The 23366-nt window shown below is 43.6% G+C and overlaps 1 protein-coding gene across 3 annotated transcripts in view; it reads left to right on the top strand.

Moving 5' to 3' along the window:
* The window catches only part of CEP350 (centrosomal protein 350), a 2433119-nt gene that overhangs the window by 2306820 nt on the left and 102933 nt on the right, over window positions 1-23366 (top strand). For all 3 annotated transcript variants that reach the window (XM_069641456.1, XM_069641455.1, XM_069641457.1), the window contains one exon: window positions 3985-4131. In XM_069641456.1, coding sequence (XP_069497557.1) covers window positions 3985-4131 — 147 coding nt within the window. The remainder of the gene's footprint in view (window positions 1-3984; window positions 4132-23366) is intronic.

The raw sequence follows: 23366 nt of genomic DNA, 5'->3' as shown, positions 1-23366 counted from the left end.
CCCGACCAGACTAGCTGGAGCCTTCCCGGTGATGTATGTTGTGGGTACCTCCTGTGGGTGGGACCTGGGTGAATAGAGTGTGTGACGAATATGCATTCTGTGTTGTGGCTCTCTAGTATCTGGTGGTTGACACAATGACTGAGACAACCCTGCCCGAAACCAGTATGAATGCAGCTTGGAGTGTTGAATGGCTCGGTACTTGTCCCAATACACATAACTTGTTGTGAGTGTCTGGAGAGAAGTGAATGGCCTGAATACCTCGTGTGCCTGATTGGCTGCCTGCCTGCATGAATGCCCGTAGTTGTGATTGGATGCTTGAGTGTGACCCAGCGGAATGAATGGGAGATCAACAATATATCTGGGGACCTCACTGCTAGGAATTGTGTTCAGAAGCTGAAGTCCACTATGACGAGCAACTGACGCTTGACCTTGAAGCCCCGCTGGACGAGGAGGAGTGCTGTTGCTCTCCTTCGCAATCTGAAAGCTGCTCTGTTTTTAAGGACTGACCCAGAGAGGCCCTGGTAAGGCGCCCTCTTCCCGAGCTACGAGGGACCATCGTGCACAGCTGATCTTTGCCAAAGCTCCCTGGTAGACAGACCTTCGACAGGCTGCCGACCCGAGACGGGGACTGCCGCGGAATCTCAGAGACGCACTCGGACTGTTGTCCGACCACCGTCGCCGACTTGAGCCGCCGTGCTCCCGTTTGCCTAAGAACTTCCATTGATCATCGGACGCTCTCGTCTGCATCGTCACCCGCTTGTCTCCCGCTGGAGAAGGCCCGACGCGCCGAGAAGCATCCACCGGTGAGTTTGCCGCCACCTAAAGACCACAGAGACGCCGACGACTCGATGCCCTTGCTGGGCCACAGTTCATCATCTCCTTGCGGTCCAGAACTATCGTCACCGAGGTACCCCGCACGCCTCTTCCTTGCAGGACGCCAACGCTCTGTCGTCGACGAGCACTGCTAGGAACGAAGCTGCCACTTCCCTGCCGTAGTTCACCCTGTTCCCCGTCGGACGTTCGACAACCCGTGACTCCCGCCTTAAAGGGAGGGCACTCAAGAAGGGCCGTCGATTCCCCGACACCGAACGCCGAGGTCCTCGACACCTCTGGACAAGCCGTGGCTCCCGCCTGAAATGGAGTCACTCACGAAGGATCGGTCGACACATCGTCGGAGAACTCTACTCCACCAGGTACATTGGGGGGGTAAAACCTTAATAGGAGGAAGTAAGACTACTGAACATTACATGGACTGGGCTTGTGCTATATATCTTTTATTTACAGGTTGCCCAGGTGGGGGGATCTCCACACAGAACTGTGCCTGTTGGTAGGGGTCAGCATTCTGCCTATTGTTTCAACCATCTTTCGTTCATGCCTATCTCTATTGCTGGTTTCCTCGTTATTAAACTGTGTGACACTTTAACCGTACAGTTGATGCACTTTAATGAGATTTGATAACATTGGTGGTACCACTTTAGAATTGTATATATTTATCATTATTGACTTCCGAGTACAAAGTGCGTTATTGTGATCGTGTAAATACCCTCGAATATTAATTATATAAAGACTGTGTTTTCAGTAATACAGTGTGTGGACATTCCTTTGTGGGGGTTCGGGGACTACACTGTACTTAAGAACCAGCCTGCATCACCTCCTGAGAAGCTAGGCCTTGATTGCTCGACCACGTACCAATAATAGAGAATCTTGGCTGGGGTCCTCTGTGCCTCTTCTCTACCATATAGAGAGCGGAAGTACAGACACCCCCTACCAGTCTTTACAATTATGAACGAGCCAAACCAACCCAGTGAAAACACTGAGTGTTCACTCAGCTGCAGGAAGAAGCTGAGGGAGTGCTGCTGGGCTGAACCGTAAAAAGGGGAACAAGTTTTCCCTTTGAAATTTGTTAGTACGCAAGCGCCCACGGCCCATTGGGCAACGCAAGGCCAAGGATATTTTGCTCCCACAGCATTGCCTGCCCCAGCCTGCAAAGGGGTCTGGGGATAGCGTGATGGAGATGCTCTTGTGCTACCGCAGAGGTGCAGAAACCAGGAAGCTCTTCCTGCTTTCCGGTTCCTGTTGCATGCTATGCAGGAGCGGGAGGGCCTTTGTTGCAGCAGGCAGCATGAGTGGAGTCGTTGGATTCCGTAAGGGTGCTACAGGTAAGAAAATGAAATAAAAATGTATTTATGCACGCATGCAAGGGTTTGTCTGTAATCGCGTATGTTTGCGTGCATGTATAAATGAGTATATTTTGCAGGTGAATGTGTGTAAATGCTGTATGAGGTCACAGTTCAAAGCACATCTGAGCGTATGACTTGAATTCGGTACCATGTGCCAGGGGAGGAGCGGGCCTCTGATATGGGGTCATGGGTATCTATTTGTGCAGCATAGCCAGTCTGGGCATATTTATTTCACTGTGGCATGGCATTTTTCTTACTGGGTATAAAGGGTAAAGCCAACATGATTTCCTATGTGGCCATACTGGCTTACATTGGGGGAGCCAGTCTGGACACTTGTGCTTACTGTGGAATGGCATTTGTTACTGCCATTGAGGGTAAAGCAAGCATGTTGAGTGTTCATCAGGTTTCTGTACATCCCTACATTGGTCCTCACCTATTCCTGGTCTGCCCATCTGCCTACGGACCTATAACATCACATTCAGGGCAAAGCCCCTGGCAAAGTCGGTCACTCCCGTCTACAGCTGAAACCGTGTAGTGTGTGGCTCCTATGTTGCTTGGGGGCTTGATCCTGCCTCCTCTTGTGCAGCTAATCTGTGTTTGGACTCTTTCCTCCATTCGATTCCTTGGCTGTGAAGCCTCGATCTGCTGCCCCTCCTGGGAAGCAGCTCTGCCTCATGGTTTGTCACTGCCTGGTCACAGCGTTCCACTCAACACCTTCCCCGCCTCGTGGGCTTCCACCGCACCTCCTTTAGTCATCGAGTGATATGCTGTTTGGGTGTCAATAAATACCCTAATAATTGGTACATTATGGTGAGTGATAGGTGTGGTGGTGTGGAGGAGAAAGGGGAAGTTGGCTAGTGGTTTTTTTTGGTGCTCTTTGGATATTGTGGAGTTATTGTTTCTTTTTGCAGGCATTTATCTCACGTTATTTTTAATTCTGGGCTTACAATTGTAGGTGAAGTCTGGACCTTGTATGGGGTTGGTGTGGTCTGCGCCTGGAAATGGTTGTTGTATAGATTGGTTTAGGTTTATCTCAGCGAGTTGAATAGCCAGGTTTTTAGCCACCTCCTAAAAGTTAGGTGGTCTTCTGTCGTGTGTGCGTAAGAGTAAAGACTTTCTGGCGTTAGACAGGAATAGTCTCAAAATGTTAAAGGTCCATGCCAATCAAATGTCTCCATGTGATTTGAGTAAGCAAGATAGATGTTGAGTATGGATTTGTTTATGAATTAAATTTGGCACAGGCTGTGTTCTCTTTAATCATACACCTGAAAGCAATTGTATTTATTTAACAATTAACTCTCCTACTTGTGTATGTGCAGGTGCCCTAGATGAGTTCTAGAACATGTGCAATACTTCATACTGTAGGTGTACCAAGTAATTCTATGTATTCTGTAATCTTGCTACCTCCGCAGCCTGTATCCATATCCCCAAGCACCCTTCCAAAACTTTTTCACACCATTCACCTCTGGGCCAAAGGTTTTTTTATTTTTTATTTTAAGTACTTTAGGAATAGCTTTTGGATTTATTTTAAGGGCATCAATGTTTCTTTTATCATTATCTTAGTTATGGTATAAGCTTTATTTTTTACCACATAATATTCAGATTTCATTTTTAAGGAGTTTTGTTTTTCCGCACATTGGGACGTCTAGTTATTTGAGAGAATATTGCCTTTTCTATAGTTAAGCAAAGGAATACCTGGTAAAACATAAGTGAAATACAGGGCAGAACAGTGTCGCTTGGTAAGGCATGGCGACACATTAGATGGATGTTTATTCAACTTTTCTTCTTTGCTTCTCTTTTGAAGGCTGTGTTTGACCTGACCAGAGAGATTTTCGGGGAGGTTTTCGCTGAGGACCCCAACCTGCAGCAGCCTGTCTGGATGAAGCCTTACAGGACCACATCTCTGTACTACAGAAGAGTAAAAAATCCAAACAACCTGGAGGCAATCAAGGTATGAAAGATGTTGGGAGAGGGGGAAATCTACATTGCAGAGGAGGACAAGGCACTTCCCATCTGTACTCTAGTGGGTTATGGTCAGCTCAGTAGTATTGGCAAAAGTTAATTTCCTGGCTTACATTATTCTGATTAGATTTGAAGATGTCATCTCACTGATGAGGCTCTCGGTCCCCCCCTACACCCTCACTCAGTTATACCAAAAGAGGCAAACGGCTGTTACTTTGTACATGTGACTTATCAGTCTCAAGGAATGGTTACTAAGTGTTTCCAAATGGTTCAGTGTACCAGTTGAGCTCACCTGTTACACCCAAGCAGGAAAAAAGCAGTCTAGCAATAGTTAACTGAATTGCTTTTCAAAACCTTTCAAAATAGCACTATACTGTGGTGAATAAACCACAATTACTTTTCATTTAAAACATTGTAAGACTTTGTTAAACTGTCACCTTGCCAGCAGTAGATTTGAGCCCCTCGTGCAACTAGGGTTGATGAACTGTTTGGAGTACAAAGCAATGTACCTTGCCAGTGGTTTGTGGGTGGATAGGTTGCACCTGGGAACCAACGACAATGGGCCTCCTTACGAGTCCGGCGGTAACCGAGACCAGACTCATATTACCATTCTGCCTCTGTGATTCCCAGAATTACCAGGGCATTAGAACCCCGGTGACCCGGGAATTCTGGAGGCAGAATGGTGTTAATCCCCATTCCCATTGAGTCCAATAGGACTCAATGGGAATGGGGATCATAGAAACACCGGCACCATCTCGTGATGGTGCCAGTGTTTCCTTGTCTGCCTGCAGGCGGGCGGTGTTAAACCCGCCAGGTCGGACCTGGCGGGTTCGACGCCTCCGCCTGCAGGAGTTGTGATCACCCGGCAAGGAAACAACGGTGGCGGCGGGGTTACCGCCACCGTTGTTTCCATAACGGGTCGGTTGTAATGAGGCCTAATTTCTTTTTTTTGTTATTGATTCAGCTGAAATTAATCAACTTTTCAATATTTTTAACATAACACAATGTCATACAAGAAAAAAAAGAAAGAAAAAAAACAAAAACAAAATTAACAACTTCAAGCTAATAAAACCCTATCTAAGGTAACACACATAAAATGTAATACTCTCTGCTCCAACCGTTCCATGCATCACATAAGGGAAGCTTTCAGAAATATTCACCTGAGCAAGCAGCAGAATGTCAGGTAACACAATGTCATAATTATGCATTACTTGATTCTACTACTTGATTCTACTGTTTTAGAATTTCTGTGCATATCGCTGTCCATAAATGCTTATGAATGGTTCAAATAATCATGGTTAAAGCGGAGACGTTGAATAGAAGAACAAATCCATGGAGATGGTGATTTGCCATAATAGTATTCCAAATTATTATTTTTTTAAATCTCCGAATCGATTGCCAGCAAAATGTTTGTATTTCAGGCACACATGTTTTGTCTCAATCCAATCTGTTTGATATATATTCCGCTTCACTTTGTCAGGATTGGAAACTAGCATTTCAATCGAGACGTCTGCCAGTGCAAGAATATGATAAATGCCCTTTATCCAATCCCGCATAAAGACATGTTGGGATGTAAACAAATAGGATGACAACACCTTCAACAAGACATTCAGATCAGTGGATATAAGACATTTCCTAAATAAAGAGCAAATTCGCCAATGATAAAGCGCGTTTTAGCGAAACAAGACCCAGTTCGTAGCGCAGCCAGGGACCAGGAATGCATTGAGGGAGTTGCAAAATATGCTTCCAACATTTTTCTTCCAATTTATTGAGATATTTAATGGCCAAAATTGCTCTAGTCTCCAACCCATACAACAAACACAGAGAAGCATTTAGATTCCAATATGTTAAGGCAGGTTTGATAGAGAATTTGCTGCATCTATGTAGTATTATTTTTGTTTGCAATATGGCTGAGTCTAGTTTTCACTCAATGGCTTCCATATGGCCTTTTGAATGAACTTATCCTTCGAAAACCATCCCTAGACACATGTAACTAGGTACCACTTCTAATCTTACGTTGTTAATGGACCACATCATGTGTCCTCTGATCGATTTATCAGGCAAATAGGCTACTATCTGGGTTTTTGTGGTGTTCATTTTCAGTTAATGTTGAGTGATATATTGGTCAAAGGCTGTTAGTAGTGTTTGTAGTCCTATAGGGTTTTTAGAAATAAGAACCAGGTCATCTGCATATAATAGGGTTTTGATAGGGGCGCCATTAAGCTTGGGGGGAATCAGAGAGTACGTTGTCAAAGGCTTGTTGGACATAATGTATGAAAAAGTTGAAGAGGGCTGAAGCAAGTATACATCCCTGCTTCAGCCCTCGTTATGTCGGAATGGATGAGGACAGCAGACCTTCCATTGACGGGCGAATCCGAATGGACGTGTTTGATTGAAAGACATATATGATGTCACCTAGTGAAGGCAGGCACCAGCTTTTAGTTATTTTGACATGAGCTGCGCTCGGGAAACCGAGTTAAATGCTGAGTGCAAATCTACGAAGGCAAAACAGATAGGTTGTTTCGTGGCATGGAGTTGCGCTTTTATTGCATTGAGGTAAAACGGATTCACTGCTGTGCCCATACCAGCCACAAAACCAGATTTATTCGGATCACGTCTTTGATGAGATAATGTCCAGGCATTAAAGTCCTGCAAGATCAACCGAGCAAAGATCTTGCCTGGAGCGTCCAGCAACGCAATGGGTCTATAATTATGCGGCGACGCACGGTCACCCTTTTTTAAGATTGGGACAATTAATGATGTACACCATGAAGTTGGGATGACACGATTTTAAAAAGTGTTGAAAGATTTTATCCAAGATAGTCGCCATTAGGTTGGAATTTGATTTAAGCATGGCATTTTGTAACCCATCTGGGCCCGCTGCCCAAGATGAGCTGGATTTCTTGATAAGATCTTCAACAATGTTTATCGAGCATTCTACTGACCATGGAGAGGTGGAAAGCTGGACATATATATATAATTGTCAAAATGTACATCAGCATACAGTTCAAAAAAGGGCTGTAACCACTAATGTTCTTGTACACCGTTAGACTGAGCACTACACTGCGTTTCATATGTGCGATTGTTTAGTAGTGCCCAGGTTTCCGCAATGTTTTTGTTAGTCATTGCCGTTAGCATGGTCTCACTGTCTTTCTGGAACATGATCGCTTTTCTTGCTCAGATCCAGTTATAATCTTTACATTTTGCCGATTTAAAGGCTCTTGCTTGATCAGGCTTTGGGAGTATTAAGATGAATTTCCTTTCCTTTCTATCAGCCGCCTGCCTATTTCTAAGCACATGATCATATGAGTGACTATGTTTAAAGGCAATGGGGCCAGTCGCTGTAATAGCTTTCTAAAACGGAGACAACATCTGTGTATATTGAAGATCGGGTCTCTGACTCAGATTAAGATCGAGAGAGACTCGGGCCATTTAGTTGGGCTCTGACCACCGAAATCGGGTCTTGGCGTTTTTAACTATCAAAGGCTGCATGGCCCATTGCTTGGATGACTGCATTTTGTATAGAGGCCAATTCCACCTGAGCGAAAACATATTGTGATCGCTTTGCTGTCGTACAATGATCTCAAATGTTTCTATAATCAAAAAGAAATCTGGATCTACATATATGTAATCGATGATGCTGGATGATGCAGGTACATCGCCTGGGAGAGAGCCGTTTGCCATCCTGAAATTCCTCTCAGCCATAAAGGACATCCATCTCACTGCATCGCGAGACTTTGGGCCCACCTTACTGTGTACACAATCTAGATTCAGATCTCCTACTATAATGGTGGTAGTAATATCGGGGGCCATTTATATTGCATCTAGCAGATTGGTTAGACCTTGATTAAAAAGCATAATCCGCTATACCAGCCGGATTGCGATACATATTTACTAAGGTGATGATCTGATGTTGCACAGAGATTCTAACTAGTTGAAGGAAGTTACCGATAGTGGCCCATGGTTAAATGGACACCCCAGCACTTGTTTTGACCGCGACCAGGAGGCCAGAAATTGGTCTACCTTTCACCGAGGCTTTAGCTGGTACAAGGCACATTTCGTGATCATCCCACAAAGGCATCGATGTAAGCCATGTTTCCTGGAATGCCAAGATATCAAATGTGTCTGTGATTGTCGACACATTTTTGAAGCTGTAAATGTCCTCGGGTATTCCAACTAGCCAAAGAAAAGGAGTTGGATACAGCCTGGTTTGATGGTTATGCCATCTTTGGATGAAGAGAGGTTGAAGAATGACTGACTGCAATACTGTGGTGTTCACAGGTGACACAAGATGGCATTGCACTTACAGAGGGGTGTCTACCCATTTGTCGGTCTGGGTCTTGGGCTATAAGAAAGCCCATTTTAAAAAGATCCATCTTAGCTTTCCAAATTGCATTTAATACCACACCCAAGGGGATCCACAGTCTCACAATCTTACTCACTGTACCCCCGTCCCCATGTGCCTCTTCACGCTTCCGTTCCTTTCAGCTCTTGGCCCCCCTACATTGGAACTCCTTACCTCTCTCTATCCGCTCCATCCTCACCTACACCTCCTTCCGCACCTCCTTGAAAGCCCTTCTTCTCCACTCCCCCCCTTGACTTTCCTTCTACCATCTCTCCTCCCCATCTCCCCTGTCCCCTTCATACCTTCCCCTTCCTTCTCACACCCACTTGAATTTGAATCAAATAAGTAAATTATTGTTCCCCTTTCCCTTGACCACCTCCTCTCCTTTCTCCTCACCCTTCCCTCACCTCCTCCATCTAAGTAAATTGTTCTACATATTGTTTCACTGGTTTGTTTCATGATTGTAAATATGGTTCTTTCATTATTGTACATTGTTATATTGTAAAGCGCTTTGGATTAAAACGCTATATAAACCTAATAAACAAACAATAGAGCAATTGAAATCCGATAAGAATTCCACTTGGTCTATATCACAGGAAGAGATATCTTCCAACTCTGTCTATTCGTTGAAAATGTTCAGCACACTTCTTCTATTTAGATCATATTTAATAAATGGTGCTTCTCTGCACTTCATGATCAATGTGTGAAAACGAGCATGGTTAGGGTGATTGGGACGAGTATCTTTGTGATTTACTGGTACTTGATCAGTGTGAGACACTTCATCAGAGGAGTCATGCTTTTAGGATGCAAAGAGTGGCAGCCTGGTGTCATGTTAGGCTGCCAGTTAGAATGAACCTTGGGCACAACATCGACTGGATCAAAACTGCGCACCACTGAAACCTTGGGTTGTGTGGGCAGAGGTAGCTGAGGTCCTGGAACCGCTAATTGTATAGAGGTCTTGGGGCTCTTGGGTAGCGACGTTTGAGAACTATTTCCTAAATAGGCATCTACCTCCTTTTTTATTTCATCAATCGAGTTTGCCAGGTTTGGATCTTGACAGCTTACAGGCTTGGATGCTGGAGGTCTAACTTGTGATGGTGTGTATGTGTCGTTACATGGTGCCGTTATACAAACTCGATTATCTGATTGTTCAATGGCCTGGATTAGATCATTCAGGGGCGTGTACTGCAGCAAAGGCGCCTGGATGGGGGCATTTTTAAGCGGCACAGGGTTAGGCACATGAGATGCCAGTAAGGGACCTGGACAATCAACAGGGTTCGTACCGCTGGTAAGGACTATAGTGTTATCTGCTAAAGATGTTAACGGGGTATCTAAGGGATCAACAGGTTTCGCAACCGTGATGGCCCGAAAAAAAGAACTCATTGTTTTTTTAAAAGTTTTTGTGGACAATGGAGACATTTTTTGAATTCTTTGTCTGTAATGAGGGCTATTTAAGCTTCTTTTTAAAGATGCAATGTCGCCCCTTATTAAGCACTCGCCGTATCTACCTCCGCTGAGTTTTCGGCGGTGAAAATTGGGCAATCGAGTCCACCGTGTCCATACTGCACCATGAATCATTTGCTGTCTGTTCCACTATTCACTCTAAAGAATCCGCTACTGTTCGAATGATTGAAGTATAGAAGGAATGTCGGCAGCAGCAGACAATCCTGAACATGTGACTATGGCTTTGTCAGGCAAAGTTATGAAGGAGCCACTTGCGTTATCCGTTGGCAATGAAACATTTTTACAACCAGAAGCAAGTGATTCTGAAATTTGCAAAATTTGAGTGGATTGATGAGATTCTTTTTCATCGAGTGATTCGAACAATTTGTACAGACTATTGATCGTGGTGTTGATGGCTGATAGTGTAATTTCGATCATGGAGTAGTTAGTTACATGGTTATCTTTTGTTAAAGACAGTGGTCGTTTGCACAGTGTAGGGTGTGCATAATATACTGAAACAAAGTGAATGGAGGTATCCATGGAGCATCTGTCTTGATAGTCAATCTGTTCACTGTATATTGATATGGGGGATTCACATTGACTTGCAAAGATCGAAATATCTGAGCAACATCGAGTTGCATTCAAGACATGGAGAGTTGAATGGCCAAGCGACTGGTCAGGTGAATGAGGCGGTGCCGCCGCCGCCGCAGAGTGTGAGATGGTTTGATCTGATACAGTATGGAACACTGGCAGCACATCTGAGGAACTAATTGGCGGACTGGAAGGATTAATACACGATGACACATTAGGAGGCTGATGCATCTCATTATTGTTTAGAGGGGGACAAGGCTCTCGTGCTGGCTGAGTGTTAGGCAGAATCATATGCAGTACCCTTTGGGAACACCACACACAATTAAGACTACAAGTCTTTGGTACAAGCCTGTACTACACAGTAAAGTGGTAGTGATGGCTGAGCAGCCAGACTTATCTCAAAAGTAAAGTGGAGCAGTATCAATAGTTACACAAAGGACAGCAATTACTATGGTTCAAACGAACACTGACTCAAGGTTTCTGAGTAAAAGAATATACATTTATTTGCACATCAGTTAGAAAACAATTCACTATTATCAAGCAGCAGAAAAATCACAATCTTAGTACACTACACACCACCCAGTGAATTCTGGACAAGTTAAGCTCAAAATGAAGTGTGAGCAAAATGGCACTCCAGCAATTAAAAAGGGAGGGAAAGACAAGGTTATACAAAATGAAGCAGCAGCAACAAGTAATTAGGCAGGGCAATCTAGAAAAGGCTTTCTACAATGAGGATTCAAATCAATAGGCCTGGGCCAATGTTAATGGGTCAGTCTTTGCTCAGGATCACACAGTTCAGAGAAGTTTGCGGTTAAGTCTTTGCCAAGAGTTCGAAACGAAGTTGGTCGGCATAAAAGTTATTCATAAGAGTAGAGAAGGACAAGCACTCGGATTGGCAAAAGATTTCAAACACTTTTACCGCGGTCGGATGAAACAGGCGACCGGATTAAAACAGTACCTTAAATGAAGAAGGAGGCTGTAGCAGAGGCAGAAGTTCCTGGCAGGTCCTGCAGGCTCACGGTTCCTGAAGCGATTGTCGGACTGACACAAAGTAGGAAGACTCTAGGGTCCTGCACTGCCCAGGGAAGAAACCAGCAGCGAAGCACAGCAAAAAATAAAAGGTGCGTTCCTTAAAATCCAAACAGGGTCCAAGCCTACTGGCTATCCGGTTCACTGCAGCTGTGCACACCAAATTCGACCAGGAGAGGGAGGCCTTGCTTGGGGTTTGGTGAACTGGTTGGTCCCACCAGCTATGGGGAAGAAGATTCCTTGCAGATCTTCTCTGTCGTTGAAGTTTGGAGATTCGGACCCGCAGCAGGGCTTCACCGGGAGGTTCAGTCGTGGTAGTGGTCCTCTTCTTTTAGCTTCTCTTCGGTTCTCTCAATCCGGTGGCGACTATGCCTTCTCAGTCCCAGGGACCTACTTTTCATGCAGTGTCCCCATCCACACAGCCTGGCTGTCAATCACAGAGCAGGGTGGCTGTCCCGGCGGGACAGTCACCACAGCCAATCATACAGAGTGCGACATGGGTCTCCAAAGAGACGCTGTGCAGGGAGTCTCAAACCCTTCCCTCACATCCTGTCCCCCTCAGACATTCAGGCGCCTAAGGAGGGTTTCTGTGCAGAAGCCCGCCAAAGGGCGGTGCACAAAGGAACCAAACCTGGTTTGGCGCGCAGAGTAAAACACGAGAAAGACCTTTACAAAAAGAAATGGCGAATAAACCCAGCCGGAACCAAATTAAAGTAAATGCTGTCCAGCGGGTTTAAGCTCGAGGCTACCAAAATAGCCTAAAACAGTACCAAAGCTATTTAAATAAACCACGGTAGGAAAAATATGGTAGATACCACTGCCACCAGCCAAGTTTTAGTGGAAAGGGAACAAAACAATGTTCCATGAGAGACCGACAAAAAGGGGTAACTATTAACCCTTTCCAGTACTCTATGTAAGATAGGTTGTACTGGGTCTGTGAGTTTGAAAAGACTAATAGTCAATGACAACTTTACTTGTTCTGAGAGACAGTAGTCAGTCCCAGAAAATGGAGTTTAAAGTGGGAAGTCTGAAAAAGCCAACCCTGTTTCACTGCACTAAAGGTGCTGTGTAACACACATTAATAAGATGATGCCTGTGGAGGAGGTGAAGCTCTACAGTCTATGAACACAAAAATGTTAAAACGCACAGCAAAAACACATGTAAGAGTGGGAAAAAAGGCTCGCACTCTTACCAGGTGAAGAAATAAATCCTAGAAATCCAGCAAAGCTGCTGAAGGGACTCAGTAGGTAAGGGAAATGAGCCATTCTGGAGACTTCTCCATAACACAGAGTAGCAGACCTTGCTGCGTTGTTAATGTGTGGCAAGCAAAATCCCTGAATATCTTTGTGAGGGGGAACCGGGGTCAGAATAATTGCCTTGTGGGAAACACGACCGACTTTAATGCTTTCAGCAAACGCCATGAGTTTAGGCGTATCTAAATATGTGTTCATGCAAGATTTTAAGGAATAAAGGCGTTTTCGCATACACTTGGTTATTTTATAATAATCAGCTAAGAAGTATAAAGACTCACCGCCTCAAATGACGTAGCACTCACTTTTGCAGTTTACAAATGGTACACAAAAGCAAATAAATAAAAAGCAAGTAAGTACAACTAGCGGCTAGACCGCGACTCTGCAGCTAAGCGGCCAAGCGATACTTAGAAAGGTACTTCCAACATGTGTGCACACGCACAGGTGCGCGAGTGTTCAGATTTTGTAGATACGTCAGGGGGCGGCTCAAACAATGGGCGTGGATTGCAGCACGCCAAAACACCCCTCTTGTTAAGGAATAGTCCAAATCCGAAGGTTCCACAGCAAAGTAACACAGCCAAGCGGTACTTAGAACAGTACTTGCAACAGGTGCACTGGTTTTGTTGAGCTGCGAACATCCTTTAAGACTCTGTGCTTATTCATCGTGCTTACTGAGGCACTGGCATGGGCTACATCAGGCAGAAAATCATCAAGTGTTGCCCAACCAGGTACTTAAGATTTGCTAACTTTGAAGCAACTCCAGTTAAAGCACACTTTTTACATTCTTTAAGTTGCGGTCCTTAGGCATGTTGACACTGGAACCCACATGGTGGTCAATGCAGTACTTCGAGTAATGTGTTTATCACATGCGTTGTTTATAATGTCATTCTGCTTTGATTACTGAACAGTCATCTCCTGTACAGGAAATGTGTCAATTTGCTTTCACAGTTCTTGAAGAAGCTAGGCCTTTGTCACTGACCACATTGATTCCCTGTGCTACTTTATAAAACTGTACTTTACTTAGACTGATATATTTATAACTCTTCATTTGTTTATAGTAATGTTGTTCTGCTTGGTTGCTCTGTACTCCCAACACCCACCCCACTTTTTTGTACGCCTGTGCTTGAAGGACCCATCATACTACCCCAAAAATACTTTATTTCAAACATGCTACATTTCAATTCAGGAACCTGCCATATACAGTAAGCATATGTTCACGTGCCAGACGTCCCACCAGACTTGTTTATCTTCGTAGAATCACATGCTTTACATAAGCCCTCATCTAGTGGTTGGTGCAGAGTATTACATCATATTTGTTTTCGAAGTCGAAAAGGGTGTTCCTGTAATACTGTCCCTACTCTTGTGTACAGTAACCTTGCTTCTTAAGGTGTCAACGCCCTCAGATGATTTTTATCCGCTATCAGGTTGCCCACTATACGTAGAGTTCATTAAATATCGATAAAATGTATGCTAGATTCTGATCAATTTGATTTGTCGACCGCTCTGAGACGAATTGAGCCATTAGCACGGAAGACTTCATGACCGCCAAAACTATATCAAAGAGCGGCGTGTCAAATTTGAGAGACTGATGATCGACGCCATCTCCAGGCCAAAAAGGAACGCAGAATGTGAGCACGGAAAGACATTCATGCATTCTAGGCCATTGTAGAATACCTTCTTATAACTTCTTCTCCCTTAAAAATTGATTCTGTATCCTTCTACATCTGCGATGGAAAATACTCTGTTTAAATTTAAGGACATGGTGTACAACTATTGTCTTCCACAGAATCATCATCATCATCAGGAGGAGAAGTGTTCAGCTTTTAAGCCCTTTATGGGTAAGACATTCAAAGACCGCCGTACAAAACGTTGGGTGGCCTACACAGTGCAGGCCGAGGCATCAGTTGGGTCTTCCGCTATAGCGGAAAATCTCAAGACCGGCGGAAACATTGTCTATTTCTAAAGCGAAACGAGGAGTACTCCAACAGGGAAGCTTCAGGTTCATATCAGCCTGTACCAAGCACCATAGTGCAGGCTTCAGAGCTAGCTGTGGAGGCTACCTTTGGCGACAAAAAGGCTGTCTACATAAAACAGAAACTGGTCACACAAGGGCCATGCAAAGTCTGTGGCCGAGGCTTCGCCAATGACTACATAAAAACATGATGAAACACTCAAAACAACACCGGCACTTTCGGCATTGACACCGATTTAAAAGATGGAACTGAAACGCTCAGCCTTGAGTGGCAAACACTCGTCAAAGGTTCCAAAATGTTTTGAAGCTTCGAAACATTCCTCTTCGACACCTAATAAAGGACAGGGGTCCGATAAATTACACAAACGCAAGGGTTCAGGGATAGTTTAAGGTGAGTGACCCATATCAGACACCCTAAAGAAAAAGGTTATGGTTCAACACTCAGAATCTGAGGAGGAGATTGTTTCCAATTGCCTCTACCTCTAATGTATTGGCCAAGGAAAGGTTCAAGAAAACTATAGACTTAAATTTCTTAATTAAATTTCATATTGTAAGTGAGGACAGCATCCACATTACAAAACCAAACGCCCATCATACCTTTAGCGGAGGAACGTATTGACTTAGAGGAATACACAGATGATGAAAAGGGCACCCTCGAAGATGATCAGGATATAGAGCTGGAGGACTATCCAATGCCATCATCGGCCATTATTATCCTATTACATCATCCCCATCAGCATTGCTTAATTTGTAAGAAAATAAGTGCCATGGTCCAAATATTTTCTAGCACACTTGTGATGCTGCGGACAGGCTCTTCTCCACCATTGCTGCCACCACCCACAGCTGCTCACCAGTGTCGACACATTTAGGGTTAAACTACAGCTCACACCTACTAATTGGGGTTGATGAATGCTCTGGCTATCATTACTTCATTATCAATCTGAGTCTGAGGAAATAATGCTTGGGCTCAAAGATAAGTGCCAGGGCTAAGCCCTGGGAAACCACCCACAAATTAAGCACTGCCCATCAGACAATCAGGGGTTATACAATTATATTTTAAAAAGGGTAGCAGAGTTGTTTAGAATCGAGACACATTAATCTGCAGAAGACAAAGACTTCATAGAAGACATCATTAAAGAGAAAAAACAGATGGCTCAATATAGCTCTCTGCTACAATCAATTAAGAAGAGGGTCATGCCATCCCTCATCACCCCAGCATTTACTAAACCAGTCAACCTTTGTGAAAAAGGTTTAAACTTGTGCCAGGTGACCCGTTGGACATAAGGGGTCGACTTATGCCAGACTCGCTAGTCATAACTACATGGAAATGGGTGAGGATACAATTAGCGTTAACAGAACTTCCACCAAAGAAAGCAAGAAGATTTATTTTCTAGGAAGAAAGGTGGCTACCTCTGCAGTCTGATGCACGAATTGCCAATTCGACAGCTTTTACGCCAATCTCGAATATTTGTATTTATTTGTTTTATATAGCAGCCTTAAGCCAAGGCGCTGTACAAAGAACAAAAAACGGTAAAATAAAATAGGTAAACATAAATAATAAGAAAACAATCAATAAGGCATGTTGGAGAAAATGAGGCTTCAATGACTTGCGGAATAGAGAATAGACGGAAATAGAACTAAGAGAATAAGGAAGGGAGGAGAAGAGAGCTCGAGAAGGGGTATAGAAAGATACCAAGACTGAAAGATAGTTGGGAACAAGTCCAAAGAGGGACTTGAAGATGAGGCATAAAAAATTAAATTTGAATTGAGTGTTCAAAGTTCAAATACTATTTTCCTAACTTACAATATTAAAAGACAAAGAAGAACATTTTACAACCATCATAACGTCATAAAAAGGAAGGAAATAAAGGATGGAGGGAAGAAAAGGGGCAAGAGTGTTAGCAGGGAAATAATAGAGCCCAATGGGACCAGATGGCGACCTCATCAACATTTAAATGCCAAATGGTGAATATTTTAGTAATGGGTAAAGAGTCTGCTAATGCAGTGAATAAAATGCACTAGATTCTGCAGGAAGACTAATTGCAGAGGATTCAGAAATTGAAACACGCTTGGCTGCCAGCGTAGGCCTGAAACGCAAGCCACTCTCCCGGACATGCTGGTGGAAGAAAATCTACTGTTTGGGAAAGCAGTGGATGAGGTTTTGGAGAAGGCGAAAAAGCAATATGAGACCATCAAGTCTTTAAGCCACATTTCAGGCAGACCCGATCAACAGAGGTGTTTTGCTATTTATAGGTGTAATTTTCATTTCCAAAGTTATCTTAGAGTAACAGCCCAAACCACTTATGCAGCTGCCTCAGGCAATTAGTCTGCCAACCAGGGTACACAAAATCCATCACCCTCAGGGTTTCAGAGACAGTTTGGGCACTACCCCAGCTCAAGGGCATTCTGAAGGACTTTTAGGAGGCATGAATTCCAAGCCGGCGTGCACTCAAGTGCCCATACAGGTTACAAATGTGCAGGATGTGAATGACTCTTCAGTGTGAAAGGCTTTGTTGTCAGATAAGATCAGTATGATACCTAAGAGGACCTCTGTAGAGCAGAATTCCATTGTTGGCTTTCTCATTTACCAACCTTGCGTCTCCTAAACCTTTTGCTAGCTTCCTTAGATGTTCAACTTTGTTTCTTGTTCAGAGGGACTTCTACTGAATAGGTCCTCACACTGCAACTCATTTTGTATGTGCTCTCCTTAGCCCATGTGGCTACCTTGCTGTAGTGCCTTAAAGCACCTAATTTTGTCCGTGGGGGATTTCTGTTACCCAGAAGGTTTTTAGGGGAATAGGCTGGTGCCACCTATCTAGTTTATATTTAAATGGCATTTTAGAAATCCTCTGGTACCTGTTTTTTGTTTTGTGGCCTTGCTTTGTTTGCTTGGGCTTTGAGGGGGTATCCAGTAATATGGTCGCAGAGAAATTGCTCTTTTTTACAAAATATTGCGGCAAAAGGGCTGTGGTGTGACCCGGTAAAAGTGTTTGCGTTATACCACACAAGGGGAGCGGGGATTGCGGGGGTGTCCTCCACTCCCTTTGTGCGGTATAATGGGTTGCGGGGGTGTCCCCCACACCCATTGCATGGATTGCTTGGGCCACACACAGCCTTTTCACTGCGATTTCTTCAAAAACTGCAATTTTCACAGCGACTTCATTACATGTAACCCATAAGGGATACAATGGCCATTCCACTTCTGTGGGCTGTTTTTAGAGCTCACATTGGTCTCACTGTAAGGGATGCCTTTCATGTTTACCCTGTTTTGGGCTCTGCCAGATTTGCCATGGCCACCAAAACCTGAATGCTCCACACCTGTTGACTTGTGCCAGCCTGAGTGAATGCATATATATCTTGGGGAGAACCCTGTACCAAGCTAATCTATTCAGAAATGGAAGCCCTACTGTGGACTACTCCCAATGCTGTTTTGGCCTGCTCCACTCAAAGGGTCTTGTCCAACTATAAATTGCCTACCTCTGCCTAGCTGTTTCCTCCTGACCTTTGTTGCTGGAACCTCTGTCCTTTGTTGCTGGAACCTCTGTCCTTCACCAGCATATGGTATTTCATAGATTCACATGCTAGTTGAAAACTCCCCGTCATCAGGCTGGGAATCCTTGGTAACATTAAAACAGTTTTCAAGTCACTTTGAAGCTGCCGTCACTTTATTCTTCTTAGTCGTTTTGGGTCATATTTCTCCTCAGCCAGTAGGAAGAGACTCCCTTAGTTCCATCCGTGGAGGCCAATTTCAGATTTTTTTTATTGCACCTTTAAGTGTTGAGAGTCCTCTAAAAGTTATCTTCTTCATTTGATGTTCTACATATTCTTTCAACGATTTTCATTGAATTTTTGACATTTTCTGGAAAGCCTCTGTGGAGTTGTTTTCTACCGCGTTGGTTGGGAGTGTTTTTACATCCCTGCTGGCTAAACCTCTATCACATAAGGCTTGAGGCCTGTTTGAAGACTTGATCCAAGGGTTAAGAAAAGCCTTTTCAAGGCATGTTGCACCTGCCACTTGAATATCTATGTGCAAGGACAGCATACACAGTTTATCTACTGCCTGTACCCAGAACACAGCGTCAACTTGTGTTCCATTTTCCACAACATCTTGCATAAGACTCTCCAGGACAGGCACATGAGATTGTCAACTTGGCTTGATGAAGGTACTTTGACCTCTGTGTCTGCTTCCATTCGGCGCTGGGATTCGCTCTGCAGCAGCCAACCCCTGGAGCATGCTCGCTCTTCGAAGAGGTTGAGATCCCACAAAGTGGCATCCCGTGGCAAGAGGGTGAAGGAGCATACCACCCACGCTCAGACGGTTCTGGAAAAGGCAGTTGACATACCCCAGCCATTTTTTGGGGTTTTTTTGTTTTGGTTTTATTAAGTCAAATCTTTCATAAATTAAATGAATTCAACACATTTAAAAACATGTTGTTTTTTTGTTTTTCCAAAGTTCAAATACAATTTTCCTAACTTTCAATATTAATAGACAAAGAAGAACATTTTACAACCATCATAACGTCATAAAAAGTCACAATCACCCTTGAATGATAACCATTTAAATAACATAAGTGTAGATCACTTAATTGCCTTATTAAAAGGCACATTTTAACAAAAGAAGCAGAGAAAGGAAAACGGGGAGAAAGAGTAAAGTGTCATGACACTTTCCCTTGGATCCTGTCTATAACACTTCCTTTGAACCCAATATGCAAATTAGTATATATATTTATGTGGCAATGCCTAGACCATTATATAGATTTGTCTAGTATCCTGACTATTTCCTCTAGGAATATATGGCTATTATAAGTGAAACTCTCTGGCCCCACATTAAGTATGCCCAAAAGACCATTGGTATCTTCTGGTACAACAGATTTGCAGTGTTGAATTCTGATGTTTTGTTAACTTTGACACATTACAGAATTAGAGGTTTCAAAGTTTCCGGAATGGAGGAACGTCTGCATAGTTTACAATGCAGAGGTCAAACCAACTTGGATTTCCAGCTGCTTTTGCGTTCTAATGTTGGTAACTGATTTAAACGCAAACGCAAATATAGACTTTGTATTTAGTTGCATGGGAAAGGATAGATACATTTGGGCAGATCCTCTCTTTTCCTAAGGATTTTTGCATATTCCTTATGTATACTGTAATGGTCCAGGTGGTCTATTGTATTACACCAATCCATAGCAAAACGTTTTTTCTTGGTAGTGGATGGTTTTAAAATGAGTTCCTCCTCAGAGGATTGAATGGTATCAAGAATCTTAATCATATTAGCCCTGAAAACATTAATTGACTCCAGGGACTGAATTGTTAAAATGTTTCCTAAATCTATATACAAGGAGTTAGCCGGAGGACAGATCATTTTAGCATAATTGCATAATTGTCTCCAGTGGACCCTGGCTTGAACTGAAATTAACCCCAACTCATTTCTGAGTATAACATTTGGGATATATTTAGACAAGTTCAGGGTCTCCTTACAGATGGCTTCCTATAGGGTATCAAGTACAGGCCCAAGTCTGCAGTTGTCATGTCTAGGCCATATAAATAGACCATATAAGACTGATGGCTCCACTTTTGTCAAGTAAAATCGTAGTACGGGAAGGAGGGTTTGGTTTATTTGTAAAGCAAGACCGAACCCTCGGGTAACTGGGCACATTGTCTTAGGAACAGCAGTGTTGCATAAATTGTACTTACATACAGGGTAAAACATAGGATGGTACAGAACAATAGTTAGTGTGGGACCAGGTTACAGAGTGGTCCATGCAAAAGTACATATTCGCTACAAGGGTGCATGTAGCCTAACTGGTGATACCTCTTAGATCATGGAAGCTTTAAATATAGAGAGCACAAGGTGCCGGATTTGATAAGTGCAGTTAACAGTCTATTGCTGGGTTGTGAGTAGATCCTTTACCTTCGCTCGGAACGACCAGAATGATATGTTAGCTCTAATTGTCATAGTTAAGGCATTCCAGGATTTGGCTTCTAGCACGGGAAAGCTGGATCCCCCCGCTGTTTTCAGGTTGAACCTACATAACTGTTTGTAGATACTTTTCAGCGGACATATCAAAGGCTGTGATTTAGCTCTGAGTAATCTTCCATTCCGTTGTAGATAGTGTTTGTGAGACTATACCACAAATATCTCATGAAAGAAACTCTTTCTAGTCTTTGATCTCCCACCTTTCAGTACATCGCCTTGGGTCTAGTTTTTGATGAAATAATGACAATGTTTAACTTAATGCAGTTAACCAGGAGGTTCTTGTCTGTGGCGTAGTTCAAAAACAGGGTAAGCTTTCTTTGTAACCCGATTGGAGTTCTGTTGAAGACCACCAATCATCGGCAAAAGTGACCCATGTCAACCAGAAAGGTTAGAGCCTCTGTCCAAAGTTTGTCAGTGTTGCTGATATATGTGTTAGAGGGCAGGAGCCAAGACCCAGCCTTCCCTAAGACCCACAAAGGTTTGGGCTGGTCCGGTCACCCCGCCCTCTCTAGTCAACCTGATCTTAATGGAAGTTCTATTTTGTGTACCGGGACAACAATGTACCAACTTCCAGGGCACTGACCATGCCAACAGTTTATTCCACACTATTGTTCTATGCATCCGATCAAAGGCACTGCTCATGTCAATCGAGGGCATATAGCTGGTACCATAATGTACCATAATGGTGGCATTTAGTGAGTGCCCATTCAGGGTCTAAAGCCTAAATGGAAACGGTTAATGACGCCTAGATGAGCCAAGGAACCGTTTAAATCTCTCAATAAAAGAGATGCAAAGATTTTACTTGCTGCATCCAGGAGTGCAATAGGCCTGTAGTTGTAAGGATCGTTAGTTGGACCCTTTTTATATGTAGGGAATATGATTGATTCATGCCACGTAAGGGGGAAACAAGGGGTATCATAAATTGATGCAGTGTGTGTGCCCAGGGAACCCACCCATGCCTGCGGATCACTCTTTATAAACACTAATGCCAAGCCATCTGGTCCTGGTGCTCTAGAAGCCTTGGCCATGGAAATGGCCCATCGGAGAGCGTCCTCCAACCATGGGCAGTCCCCAGGTACCAAAGGCCCTGACAACCTGGTGTCCACCAGGACCACCCTTTGTGGATTGGCATATTTGTTTGTGTAGTAAGTTAACCAGGTCTGTTGTGAGATTGTACATGCCATGGTCAACTTAGTGAGGCTCAATTAATTTCTAGTACCAGCCCAGAATTCAGCTGTATTGCTGTTTTTTATTTTCTCCAGGATAGTTTGGTTATCTTTAATATGCATTTGGATCTTTAGGGTTTTTACATAGTTATAACCCTGCAAAACTAACTTCTTTTTTTTTGCCTAAAAACCTCTGAGGAAAAATGTTCATTGTTTAGGTCTCTCACACGCTTTCTCTTAATCTTCTTGGCCTCAGCAACTCTTATGTCAGAGGTATGGAGAGGTTTTTTTAAAACCCAAGAACGTTACCTTATTTTTTAGTTGTTTTAAACATTGTAATACTGTATCATTAAATTAATCAGCTGTAAAAAAGCTAAATCCATCCTCTCCCATTTCAGCCGCTACAGCCATTGCTTTCCTCAATTGGATTGTGAAACCTCAACATATGTTCGGGTTCCACTTAACTTTAAGGCCCCCCCTTATCTGTGACGACCATAGCCGGAGTTGGGCAAAGGGGTTTCCAGGTGAATCGATAGGTGTAGGTCAAGTTGCAGAATTGAATGATCACTGAATCCCAAGTTCTGGGTGGTGAATGGATTGCACCATGAATTTCGATCTTGTGATACATATGTGATCAATACATATAGAGGAAGTTCTTCTACTTCATGTAAAGACCTCCACTTCATACAGACCACACAATGGTACAAGTGAAAATGCCACCTTTGCATAAACCGGTCCTACTAGAGGCCATGTGCGATGGCACCTGTAGGCGCCCCCCAGTGGAGCCGCCAATTTGTCATTTGGCATAGCCCCCTCGACACAGCCTGTGTTGAAGTCACCAACTATGATGATGTTATAGGAGTGGCCATGTTCGAGCCAGTTGGTCATGATATCGGCCAAAGGGGCTTGCAGGACTAAGCATAATGACTTGATGGAGTTCCAGTATAGGTTTATGAGGACTAACGGGTTCAGTGTGTCAAATGACAGATTTACAACCAAAAGACCTTGCAGAGTCTCAGTTTCTGTATGCTTTGCTTTCAGGTTTAAGTCAATATCAATAGCGAGACCTCCTGGAGGACGCCCTATCTGGCCTCTTTTAGCTTGCTAAGTAAAGGTTTGAAACACATCTAATTCAAAATGGTGAATAGCCATGGTCTCCTGTAGTATTAGGACATGTTTGTCATCGAAAATGTTTTTCAACTGGGAAACCTTAGCTAAGTTGGTATAACCACCGATGTTCCATGAAATTAGGTCGATCTTGGGTTTGCAAACATCTTTAACGCTGCCTCCAGCCTTGACCAGTCCTGCCCATGCTCTGTATTTAAGGCAATGTTTGCATTTCGTCTTTGTTGGAAACTTTCAGACAAGTTCCTTCTGGCCGTTATTCACTACTGGTTGGAACGTCCTGTACTCAATGTATGTCAGGAACCAATGAGAAATTCTTCACTTCCTCA

This window comes from Ambystoma mexicanum, chromosome 1q (assembly GCF_040938575.1).
Source record: "Ambystoma mexicanum isolate Mex_15411 chromosome 1q, UKY_AmexF1_1, whole genome shotgun sequence".
Classification (NCBI taxonomy): domain Eukaryota; kingdom Metazoa; phylum Chordata; class Amphibia; order Caudata; family Ambystomatidae; genus Ambystoma; species Ambystoma mexicanum.
This window is presented reverse-complemented; position numbering and strand designations above follow the sequence as displayed.